Source organism: Neodiprion lecontei, chromosome 4 (genome assembly GCF_021901455.1).
Source record: "Neodiprion lecontei isolate iyNeoLeco1 chromosome 4, iyNeoLeco1.1, whole genome shotgun sequence".
NCBI classification, from domain to species: Eukaryota; Metazoa; Arthropoda; class Insecta; order Hymenoptera; family Diprionidae; genus Neodiprion; species Neodiprion lecontei.
This window is the reverse complement of record NC_060263.1, coordinates 4,409,732-4,422,240: the sequence shown is the minus strand read 5'-3', so window position 1 is coordinate 4,422,240 and position 12,509 is coordinate 4,409,732. Positions and strand designations below refer to the sequence as shown.

Sequence of the window (12,509 nt, the reverse complement as noted above, 5' to 3'; positions counted from 1 at the left end):
ATACGTACAAAAAGGAGAAACAAAAACACACACAACCACAAAAGTAACCAAAAAAATTCGAACAATCATAATCGACGCACCATGCAGTAATAATTTGTGTATATATATACAACATCCCTGCCACAGGGTAAGTTTTTAACACACCCAAAATAAGAAAACAAAAAAATAAGTGAAACAACAATAAAAAGAAAAACACACACCTGAAGAGGTTATTCAATAATGATAACATAAATAGCGTTTATTTATAAATAAGTGCTTGTGAAAGTGTGACTTGTTTGTGCTTGGGAATGTCCGTGTGAGTGAGAGAGAGAGTGTTAATTAATTCGTCTATAATTTGTAAAAAATATTATACAGATAGACAGCGTCCAAGTGTTTCATGTATGTACGTGTGTGTGTGTATGCCATACACATATGTATATGTACGGACGTATGTTTTTTTTATACAACGTGTGTTAGGAATGCGCGGAATCGAATCTTAGCGTCGTTTCCCCGCATTCGGATCGACGCGACGCTCTGAATTTTGCCATTTTTCGTTGATTCATATTTTCCTTAATTACTCCCTGCAACCTTGGCGAAGATCTCAGTATTTCTGGTTACCTGGGGGTACAAATCCGTAGCCACTAGCTCCGACGATCACGCCGCTTGTCTCATCGCTGGGTGATGGTGGACCGGCGGGAAATACGACTGGACCTAGGACCAAATTAACCCTCTTTAACACCACCCTCAACTTTTCGTTTTTCATTGTACGCAAATTTTTTACTTTTTTTTTTACCAATCATTTTTCGATTTCTCGTTCCACGTGAGTCGATTAATTAATTAAACTCAATCAGACGCCAATGCCGGATTCCGCTTTTATTTCATTACGTATCCATACAACTTGTTTATCGTTTAAGATTTTTCGCGTGTCAAGCAGAATCGATATTTTTATTTTATAGCCCGGAAGAATTTTTCAATTGAATTTAATCGTACGAGTAACGAGATTGACAAGATCTATAATCCGATTATTATTTCATCCATGCACAGTTTTTACTGTTTATAGTAACACAGAAGTAGCTATAATAAATTCAGGAAACGAAATATCCTGCTGAAAATTACCGTATTGTCAATGATAAGTCATTCGATCGTTAAACTTATACTGGAAAAGGTGATAATAGAAGCAGAAATGTAAACGAAAAGAAACTAATTCGTATAAATGTATCTACACCGAGTTTCAGAACGTTTAATAAATTAACGATAATAATGACTATTGGCGTGCATAAAGTTGTTTTAAAATTTACTGTAGCGTATCGGGATTCTCGTACTGTATACATACAATAAATATATATATATATATATATATATATATATATATTCTACCAACTGCAGTCTCGGTAATCAAGTAATTAAAACATGTTACATTTATAATTGACGTTAAATAATTACAGGCGAGTGTTAGACTATTTGTGTTACATATATATAGTGTCGAGTGAGAAACTGCCGGCCATTTATTATATATCATTTGAAATCGGTAAGATTGATATTTTCACACACGAAATGCGTGGTGCGTGCGTATAAAAGGATATATTTAAATGCATTAGCCGCGTGATCTTTGCACTCTGTTATTACGTTATAAGTTTGTATGAAAATTCCAAGACGAAGAAAAATGAATAAAGCAGGAAAAAAACAATTCACTGTACCCAAATTAAAGGTTTTTTTTTTTTTTTTATACACGCGTGGAAACTTGAGGTATTTTATTCGAAATCGGTTGTCGATCGTTATAAAATTGTTGCATAACGTTGCATTGTTTAATTGTATATCTGTGTATAAATCCGATATACACATTTATGACATTGTTAGATAAATATTTTACAAACGATGTAATAAAACTTTCTAAACGTTTAACGATTCTGCGATAAATTACAGTTTGAAAAAGCTAACGGCGCGAAATTTTGACATACTTGTCGTTCGGTTGATTTTTTGGAAAAATTTTTCTAATTTTCACCGTCACTGCTTCCTTTCTGGGATGTTGGAATACCGGAATAACTCCACTCTCATCTTTTACGGTCTACGGATTAACAGTCGTAACGATTTTAAGAGTTGATTGTATATTCGATGCTTTTTCTCCGACTTTTTGACCGCGGTCAGGATTGAGTAATTTTAAAATACGCGGAAATGCCTCAACGATTTACAAAAAGTGAAACAAACCACACCGATTGAATGAATGAATAGACAAATATTTAACCAAAAAAACAGGACCAGGTATTCCCACGTGAATTTATCACCGAACAACGAGATTAATTCGTTGCTTCCTTGCAATTAAAAAGTTGGGATAATCTCCTCCTCCTCCTCCTCACCTCGGTTTGATCGGGGGTCCCTAAGGCCCGAACTCCTCTGAGGGTAGGATCCAATTTCGGCATATAGTTGTCTGTAATAATCCTGGGCAAAGACGCCGGCCAGGATGGCGAGGAAACAAACTGCCAAGGTGATCTGAAAAGCACAATAATTCCTGGGTTTAAATTCGCTGAGCATTGGACAAAAATTTGTTCGTGTTTTTTTTTTTTTTTTTTTCACGCGTGGCTGATTCGGCGAGTTTGTTTCAAGAGAGGGAGAGAGAGAGACAGAGAGAGAGAGAGTTTACGCGTTTGGTAAAATCCGATATTGCGTGTTTTCGAATTTTTACAACCCACCGAGGTGAGACTTGTAAAAAGTTTGTTATTGCGGTTGGTAAACACGTTCGCTAAATTCCACCGACGTCTTGCTGGATTCCCTTTTTCCCATTTTCTCTATTCGCGGTAAGCAAGAACTTTACGACACGCAAAGTTGAGATGAAATTTAGGCGAGTCTTGTATATTCGAGGTTTGAACGAACTTCTGCAACTGATTCTTACACACGCGGGAATTATAGAGAAATAAGAGAAATGAAAATGGAATAAAGAAATTCAAACCCGATGGTATCGCGACAAGTGTACGTAATACCGGGCAATATAAAACAAATAAACGAGCGGGAGATGAAGTCAAAAAAAATCAAAGTGTAAAAAAAAAAAAAAAATAAAAAAATCTTACGCCGTGAGAAACTCGCTTGGAATTTCGGAGAAATTATTCAAACCAAGTTGAAAAGAAGACATCTTGAGTAACGATTTCGGATGTGCAGAAACATTTCGCGCTTAAGCCTGTCTGATTTTAATACGTAACGTATATGCCGTATGTTATTCAGTATTAAGTAATGAGCTATAAAATTTGAAACGTCTTTCTGTAGCCGGAATAATTATCGCAATCAAGTTGAAATATTAACGATCAGTGTTACACCGACAGGTAAATAATTTATGTACACCCGTAGCGGCATTGTGAGAAATATTATTTCAACTAATAATAGGCCCGCAACGGGAAGCGGGAAAGTTGTTTATTTGCAAAATAAGAAAGTCCCGACGGCAATATCATAATTACTCCTCGTAATCCAGTCGCTCTGTGCACGCAGTCTGCACTTTTTATGCGTTCACTTTGTCCCCTGAAACGATCCGAAAATATATAAACCGATCAATTCGCGAGTTGGATTGATATTTTGAAGATAGATCCGATCGCGGGTTAATTCGGAAAAGAAATAAACGAACCGCAGCTTTTGCACCCGGGTCGCTAATTTTAAGTTTCACTGTTCGAGCTGCGAGAAAGGGAAGAAAAGGAAGAAAACTAGGCGAGTTTTAATTTCCAGGTTTATGTTATCCCCGTTAATAGACGTGTGTTTACGGGCCACCAGACGCAACATGTGGGCCCATTATCGCGCTCTTTATACTTTCACATTTCTATAAGGTGTTCCTGAACAATGGCTCGATAATTATAATGAATTTTTCGCTAAACCGATTTAACGATCTATCGATAACCGTTATTACAGAGAAACACCGCCTTCGCGGTGTAAAAATGATCTTTCTCGTTTCTTCACGTGTCGGGAAAAGAAATTCACTACGTTTCTAGGAATAACCTGTATTTTCTAAAGGGTTGCGTATAATTCGCGACCTGATTTACGAAGAAATAACGACAATCGCAAAATTATTTCATATTGCAATCAGACATGTTCCAGGTTATTATTCGTACAAGTTAAACATTCGTCAAAAATTTTTCACTTTGGAAATTCAAGAAATAGGAATATTCTGTTCACGGGAAATAAATTCAAACATTTTTTTTACAAGAAACGAAAGAGTCTTTCAATTTCTTCGAGGGAAATAGTTATAAATAGACGCGTTGATTAGGTGTGAGCGGCATTCTCAGCTGATCGTCGGACTTCCGTGTGACCGTGCGACTTATCTGTGCAAAACAGAGCATGCAGCTTATTCCGTACCTTTCGAACCTTCACGTACGGATGTGTGCTGGTTCGTTTTACGCTGTACTACACGGGGTTTGTTCGACGTGCGATTAGACACCGTACGTAATAAGTATTGCTCTGCGATTGCACACCCGCGTTGCGAATCCACAAAGTTAGACTAACGTTGCGAAGTCGGAAAGATTAGAAATTAGAGGGATGGCAGTGTGGATTTTTTTAAACATACGAATCGACTTTAAATTACGCGAAAGGTCGAAATGCAAAGTTTCGAATCGTCCGAAATTCGACGCTCAAAGTTCCGAAAGTGCAAAGTTCCAAAAGGAGAAAATGCAAAGTTCTGAAATTGGGAAAATTAATAAATTTGAAACATCGAAATTCCGAATGATCCAAGATTTTCAGTTCTATGAATTTCTGGCTTGGTGAAAATTCACCACTTTGATCTATTTTACCGACTTTTCACACGCATCCGCTGAACAAACTACGCTGTACGAGTATATTTTAATTTTTGGAATATCACTTTGTCGAACTTAATTTTTCGAAATTTTATTCGCAACTATCTTAACTTGAATTATCAGAATCTTGCATTTCGAAATTTCGAGCCTTCGGGTTACCGGCAATTCGAAACTTTGTTAATTCGTAAAAGTTTGACATCTTTACTTCAACTTTCGCCATTAAATAATTCAAAATTAAAAAACTAAAACCCCGCCCCCAAAAAACCGAAATACGTGACCCTTCAATTTTCCAATCCTTCTACAATTTCAGACCCGTCCAAAAATTGGAATCGTATAACCGAACGATACTCAAATTATACGCGTAGATATACGACTATTTCATTGTTAATACCACTGCTTTGTATTTTCGATTAAATACACCTAAGAAGCGGATGAATCAATTAATTAAGGTGTGAGCATAATGAGGCCTGCAAACCGCACACCGACTACCGTTAATTCCACACGATAATTTATAAGGTATTAATGCAGCAGCAGGCAGCTGATACGTTCGCCCAGTGGAGCCGAGATATATTGGACATGCTTTCTAGACTCGTGCGATGTATTATGCCTCGGCATATCAGGCTGTAATGCGAAATTAATCCCAATCGCAGATCTCTTATCTAAAATTTTCAATTTACAAGTTGAAGATTAAGTTTCCTTTTTCCAATTTAATCGCAATTTTAAAACTAACGTTTTCCCGTTTAATTATCACAAACGTCTCGCAGCGTGACAATCAATTGTCGCGTTACACGACCGAGGGACAGGATCGTTATGTTCCGCAACGAGAAATGTGAGAAGAATGTTGGATGGTAATTATTAATTAGATACGCACGATGACAAGCTAGACGCGGGGAATTCAAATTCGGTAATTACGACAAGATTGTCTCGATTTTAAAAGGAAAAAGTATCGCGATCGACGTCCAGCTTCCGAAAATTCGCGCTGCAGTTTTGAGATTTTGCAAACTCCCAGCTACGTTATATCTGTAATCAAGAAATTCGCGATACGATATTTACGGCTGTCCTCATATTTGCGTAACCAACCTCGCCTCCTTTTCGCCGAGCATAACAGTCTCATTGTCTTCGCGTAATCCAACCGAAACAGCTTAAAATCCACGATCGGCAAAATGTGAAAGTGCGGAGTGCCGATCGAGTTTGTTCAACGAACCGACTTGCGCTTCAACGTCCGCGGTGGCTGAGGACCGATTTTTTCAACATCCCCCAAACCGGACACGATTATAAACAGAATCACCGATCGTTGAAGCGTAAAAATTCACAAGACCGCAATGAAATTCGTACGTGTAGGTAATAAATGAAAAGAACGTCTTCTTTTATACGAAGGCAAAGATTCGGGGTTATAAAATATTTTCGCAAATTTCATTTACGATCGGTTATTACGAACACAAGCCGCTCGATACTTGCCGCGTTGCAATTGACTCGAGTTATTTCTCGCACTGTGCAGTCGTCGTGAAGTAACACCGACCGACATCCTTTTATTAGCCGCAAGACCCCGTGCCGAGCGAATTCGCAACCCGATCTCTCGAGTGTCGGAATCAGATACTGTGTTCAGCGGCAAAACGCAAGGCTAGAGAACACAGTCGGGGCTTGTCCGTAAGAATCCAGGCTCAATAGTCACGGTTGACCGAATCGAGTCGACTCGACGCGTGTACGTCGGGAGAACTCAAATCGCAGATATTGGTCAATAGGTGGAATTCAGCTGATCGTGAATGCCAGGCAGTTGCAATTAAACGGCGCCAAATCAAATCCCCCTCCTCAAAATCCTGAATGTTTGAAACGATACGGTGGAAGCGAGATTCTGTGTGAATAATGCAAAAAAGGACAATTTTTTTCAAATAAAGAGACAGCCAAAAAACGAACGATAATTTGCGACACGCGTGTAACGACGGAGATACGTGATATCGGTGCTGCAAGTGGCGAGTGGAACTAATTTCATTCGTTTTAATCCACCGAAGAGAAATAACGAAAGTTCGAAATATACCCGGCAAAGTGTAGAATTGATTGACAGATTTCACTAATCGTGCCGTTGCGTGTATACATGTATAAATTTATATATAAATATGTGCATACACGCGAGTGTGTAAAGTACGAGACGTGTTTTAGGTTTAGCCGGTGCAGAACAACGGTTTGCACAACGTATAATGATACGCTTTATACCTACACACAATAATAATTTCCTTATCTATCAGTGCCGATCGTGCGGTGCAAGAAGCAAATACCTTTGACTCTGGACAAACCGGGAGTTTTATTGCGAGTATACGTGTAAGTATGCCCATTAAGACAACGAATAAAAGTTCAAGGATATTATAGCTGTCAAAGCGAGACGGAAAGACGGAGACCTCCGGCTTGTGGCTACCAAAATTTTTGGTAACTCGCTCTCAAAAAAAGAAAGAAAAAAAAGGACCAGAGTTCAACGAAAACCCGAAAGTTTTCTTTCAGTCACGGTGGAATTATCAGTGTCCCACCTAAAAATCATCTTCAAATTATCTTTGATACTTTTCTGCAAGCTCAAAAACTCCCGGGTAACAAGATTCGGTCAGAATTATCGAATTTTGATTTTCGAAGTTTTTTTTTTTCGATTTTATGTCCGCCGTATCGGATCCGTCATCTTGGATTTAGAAATTATTAAATTGTGATTTCAAATTCGTGATCAGCGATCCCAAATACCCCAGAGTTACAAAATTCAGGCCAAAATATCGAGTTGAAAAATGTGCGAATGAAGAGAAACAATTTCGTTCAACAAACTCAAAAAAGAAATACGCTACTTGAACGACAGACGAAAATCGTCAATTCCGATTGATTTTTTAACCGATTCGAATATCGAGTACCAATTTAGTTTACTTTTCCCGGTACAAGATACACTCGATAATCGCTGATCACGACATGAAAGCGAACCCTGAACAAGCGGCCGAGCCTTTCACGGACGATTTTTATTTGTCGTAGAGACAGTTGCAGGGATTTTTTTTTTTTACCTCCGTATAGTGCAAGAAGTTTCTGATGTAATTGGTCACTTGGCACGGTTCCTAACTAGTTTTATTCGCCACCGTAACCCATAAATCCGCCGTTCTAGATACAAAATGAAAATGGAGGATCTGGATAATCTTAACTGTGATCAAAAAATCGGATGATTCGTTATTCAAAATATTGCAGCAAAACATAATTTACACCAGTGAAATAAATTCAGTAATTGTGCAGTAACTTCGACAGCCGTATTGAATTTATTAGAAAGAAAGTTTTTCGCCAAATGACTCGCCAATTTTCGACTTCCGATTAAAAATAGGAATAAAACAATTTGCTGTAAAAAAAACTTGAGATTCTCTAAAATTTTGACCATGACAATTTTTCCTCCACGATCTATATCTTCTGACTTGAATCATAAATTCAAGATGGCGACCTGAGCTGCTGTGGAATCTCATCGAATTCCGGATTTATACTGTCAATGACCTTTTCGAAAGATTAGAAAAAGAAAATAGAGCTGTCAGAAAATAGAAATCTCAAACGTGTGTGTGTGTGTGTGTGTTTTTTTTTTGATTTTTTTTTCTTCGTCGTTAAACCGTCCGGGATAAAAATCTTTCCGTTGACGAGAAGGATCGCAATAATGAATGACCGTGTCAGTGGGCCATTTTCATTCCCCCCCCCCCCCCCTCCGGTTGACTGTCATCCGACATCCTCCTCTTTAAGAGCCTGGAAGCGTGTTCCGCACGCCTCCGGCAAGGCCGAAGCCAACATCGTGGGTTCGACCTGTTTTGCCGAGGGCTATAATAATACGCGCGATATTGCCGTGTATTTGCCGCGCTATCTCTGCATGAATGAATCACCGTTTTACTACGATTTGCTCGGTTTGTCGTTCGCCAGCATCATCGTTATGCGAATCATTTTAATTGCCGATTCCCTCTTTTTTTTTTTTTTTTTCTTTTTTTGTTTACCACAAATTTCAAGAACGAGACGGAGACGGAGATGAAAAGTTTTATTTTATCTCGTTCCCGATCAACGGTCAAGGCAGTTTACTCGTTTTAAATAAAAATCAACAAACGTCTAACGTATGCGCAATCTTGATGTATTCGACTATATAATGTCAAACAGACACGGATCAATTCATTCTTTTTCAAACTTGTACCGATAAGATTACGAAAGATTGAATATACCTGATTTTCATAAATTTCCTTCTTGATTCGTGTAATTGTTTACTTGTTTATTTTTTTTCCATTATATATACAGTTACAAAATCGCGAATAATACTTTTGGGGTCAAATTTTAAACTTTTAAACCCGCTATCGGAATATAATCTATCTTAAATATAGGTTCAAAAATCGTGATTAACAGCTGGCGGAGGAATTTGCGAAAAAAATTTAACAATTGTAAAATTAGCAGCATAAATTCGATCTTTACTATTACCAGAGTAATTTATAGTGACTGTAAAACGCGACAGGTTTACGGATAATTCCGATTGAAACTTGTCAGCACCGATGACTACGTAATATAATATAGTATGAAATAATGATCGAAGTGTCTCGACGCAAAATCATCCCGTATAAATTACGTCGTTATATTTATATTCACTTTCATTGCGACAATCCTCGCCGAGCGTGCGTTTTATTTTTTACGACGTCTTCGCCTGACGGGAGTTTTACTGGTCAAACAACTGTACGCAAGACAAGAAGAGAAGTTACATGATCGCTCGAAATTTCTTCACGGTTTTCGCCTCGTACACACTTGTCAGTGTATCTACGTACTTATTATATACGTGAACTCCAGACACGACGCAATGACGAAACACGATGTTCTAAAATTATCATCCATGCGTACAAGTAACGCTTCCTCCGTATATTGTTTAAAAGACAAAAAAAAAAAAAAACGTCAACCTAAACACGTCTCGTGAAAAAAATGTAGAAAATTGTATCAAATGTAAGAAACCATTTCCCGAGATTTCATTTCACTTTCAGGGGGTGTGTAAAGCCTTTCCAAACACCGTGTATTGTATACTTACGAATTTCATGTTGTTTTGTAGTTTTCCTTTTTTTTTCTTTCTTTGTTGATTTACTGAATTTTCCTCGTTTTTCACCCGCACTGTCGTTTCGATTCGCCGGCTTAACGAGTAAACTTACTGAGGTAGCAGGTTGCGTTCTTACAACAACTGTTCGCACCGTAGGGGTAAGGCACACTGTGTAGCTTGGTATCGTGTTCTGTTCAAGGTGGGGGCCCGACTGGGACTTATATCTATCCGACGGAGGCCACGGGCCCCCCCCCGCCATCCGGTTATCCACGTGACGGTCAAGGTGGCCTGAGCCCCGGGGGTAAAATCGGGCGAGAAGGGTTGTCGCCGGATTCCGGAAGCGCGAAATTCGCCTTCCTCGTGCCTGTTTCTTTTTTTTTTCTCTCGTTTTTTTCACTACCGCAGTGAGAAGAGCCCAGTTTTTATGCCCGGAAAAATATTCCTCGTAGAATAAATTGGCGTCGTTGCAACAAGTATATACATTAGCGCTGAAAAAAGTGTTTTGAGAAAGATAATAATTGAGTTAATTGCATGCAGGAACAAACTATAGAAATCGGTAATATTATTTTTTGAAACAAATTCGATGTTCTACGTAATTGTTAAAAATTAACTCTCCATTACTGGAAAATAAAGTTGAAATAAGGAAAAGTAAGAAAAACGATTCATCAAAGTAATAGCGAATTTTATATTATCAAAATACTTTTGAGCGCTGCTGTGATAAAAAATTTATACTCCCCTATTACAGGTACAGAAATAAGTTTAACTCTATAGTTGAAACTGTATTTTAATATATTTTAACAATTTTCGCTTCGGCCAATTCCCCCGATAAGCTGACTCAATAATTCAACAATTTATTTTCGCAATATTCTTCGAACTTATCTACACTCAGGCATCTAATTTGTTAATTTCGCACGAATTTATTTACTTAGACACTTTCGATTTCGCATCGGTATAGCGCCATTCGTTTCTTTCGAGCGTGTTTCTTTAGCGTATATTCCTCGCTGTATTACAGCCTTGATAACTAATTATAAACTTATATGTACCGCTTTATCGCGGGGATGAATTATTTATGGTATATACTTATTGTGGACGCAGATACGGTTCCACGGACTTTGCCGTCTTTGCTGATATGTGACTCAGGCTGTGCCAATGTCTTACCGCAGACCGTAGAATGCCCCATTTTTTCGATTATAGGTACCAAAATTGGCAAATGAATCCAGTTTTAACCCTTTCGCGAAATATTCGAACGGATAATAAGCATCGTAATTACGGGGGAGAAATATATTTGAGGAAAATTCGACGGAGTAAAAAGAAAATGTGAAATATTAAAGCTTGCAGATCAGGTCAGCTATCAATGACTAATTTCGTTTGGATTTCTAAATGATTAAATTTTTTTGAGCCACCTACTCACTGGGAAAACAAAAGAACTCGTCTTTTCCGCAAAAAGAAAAGAACAGAAGCTTAGAATTTTTTGTTTTTCAAACCATTTCGCAAATTCAACAGAATATTATATACGAATAGTTTGAGAAGAAGCTCGTCAACGAAATTGGAATCTGGTAAAATCGAAGTAAATCGTGTAAGCATTAAAAAAATAGCAGTTATTTCTTCCACGGATAAATAAATGTTAAAGCTTCTTTCAGGCTGTGAATTATTGTTTTTTTTTTTTTTTTCCTTTCGCTGATACGTTGAAAAATTAATTAATCTATAAAATATTTACACGATGAGTAATCGCTCAAAGAGTTGATTCATGTACCGCGGGGTGGTCTTTTTATAGACGCAGCCGCACAAGTTAATTAAATCTCGGAATCTCAGATGATCACGTACATAAAATATTATTTTCTTTACTTTTTCATACTCATTTTCTTCGCTTGGCCGTTTCTTTTCCACGACAAGAACATCATCTCATCAGCGCCGATATGAATAAAAATACACCGCGACTCGTACGACGGTGAAAATAACAAACGATCTTGAAGAATAATTTTTATAATCGTAACAAAGTGTAAATGTACAGAGGTTATAAAATCTAAGAATATAATTTCTGTACGTCGGTGTGTGTCTCTGAAGTTAATTACGAATCTCGGATGGCGTACTTGCGACGTGTTAAAAAGGGCCAGATATAAGGAAATTATGCAATCGTACCGCGTCACTTCCCACAAGGTATTATAAAGTTAAACGCAAGCATTATACGCGCGTTCGTTTCACTTGAATCCATGCGATGGAGTATCAACGTAATGTAATGTAATGTAATGGTAATTGCATCTAATTTTCAGGTGGAATCCGGACCTGGTTATGGTCAATGCCGGGGCAATTACAAATTAAAACCGATTACTCCTGTACGATAGAAACAATCTAAACATCTTTACGACGATGATAGCTGGCAGCATAGCTTATACCGCAGGCTGCCTTGAATGATCCTTGAAAATATTACACGGCAAAATCCATAAAATCTCACGATTTTTAAATTACACATTTCGTAAGTATCCGCAAGGAATGCGGAAACCGCATTCACCAGAGAGAAGAAGAAGAAGAAGAAGATGAATGTCAAGAAAGAAAAAAACACAACGACGCGTTGACAGAGTTAAAAAAAAAATAGTCCGGCCTCAAGAACGAAAAACTCAACGTCTAGACTTGCGTTTTTTTTTTTTCTTTTTTTTTTATTCATATATTTATTTTTTCGCTCAATGCATTACAGTTTTTTTTTTTTTTTTTTACGTAAACTA

General features: G+C 37.7%; 1 protein-coding gene and 1 pseudogene across 1 annotated transcript; both read right to left on the bottom strand.

Moving 5' to 3' along the window:
- Positions 1 to 217: 217 nt before the first annotated feature.
- LOC107218383 lies at positions 218 to 9,983 on the bottom strand. The gene is made up of 3 exons (XM_015656237.2): positions 9,784 to 9,983; positions 2,334 to 2,466; positions 218 to 690 (listed from the first exon to the last, which is right to left on the bottom strand). Exons 1-3 carry the CDS (start codon positions 9,790 to 9,792, stop codon positions 581 to 583), a joined length of 252 nt encoding a protein of 83 aa, XP_015511723.1. The 5' UTR covers positions 9,793 to 9,983; the 3' UTR covers positions 218 to 580.
- The window catches only part of LOC107225343, a 28,148-nt pseudogene continuing 25,459 nt past the window's right edge, over positions 9,821 to 12,509 (bottom strand).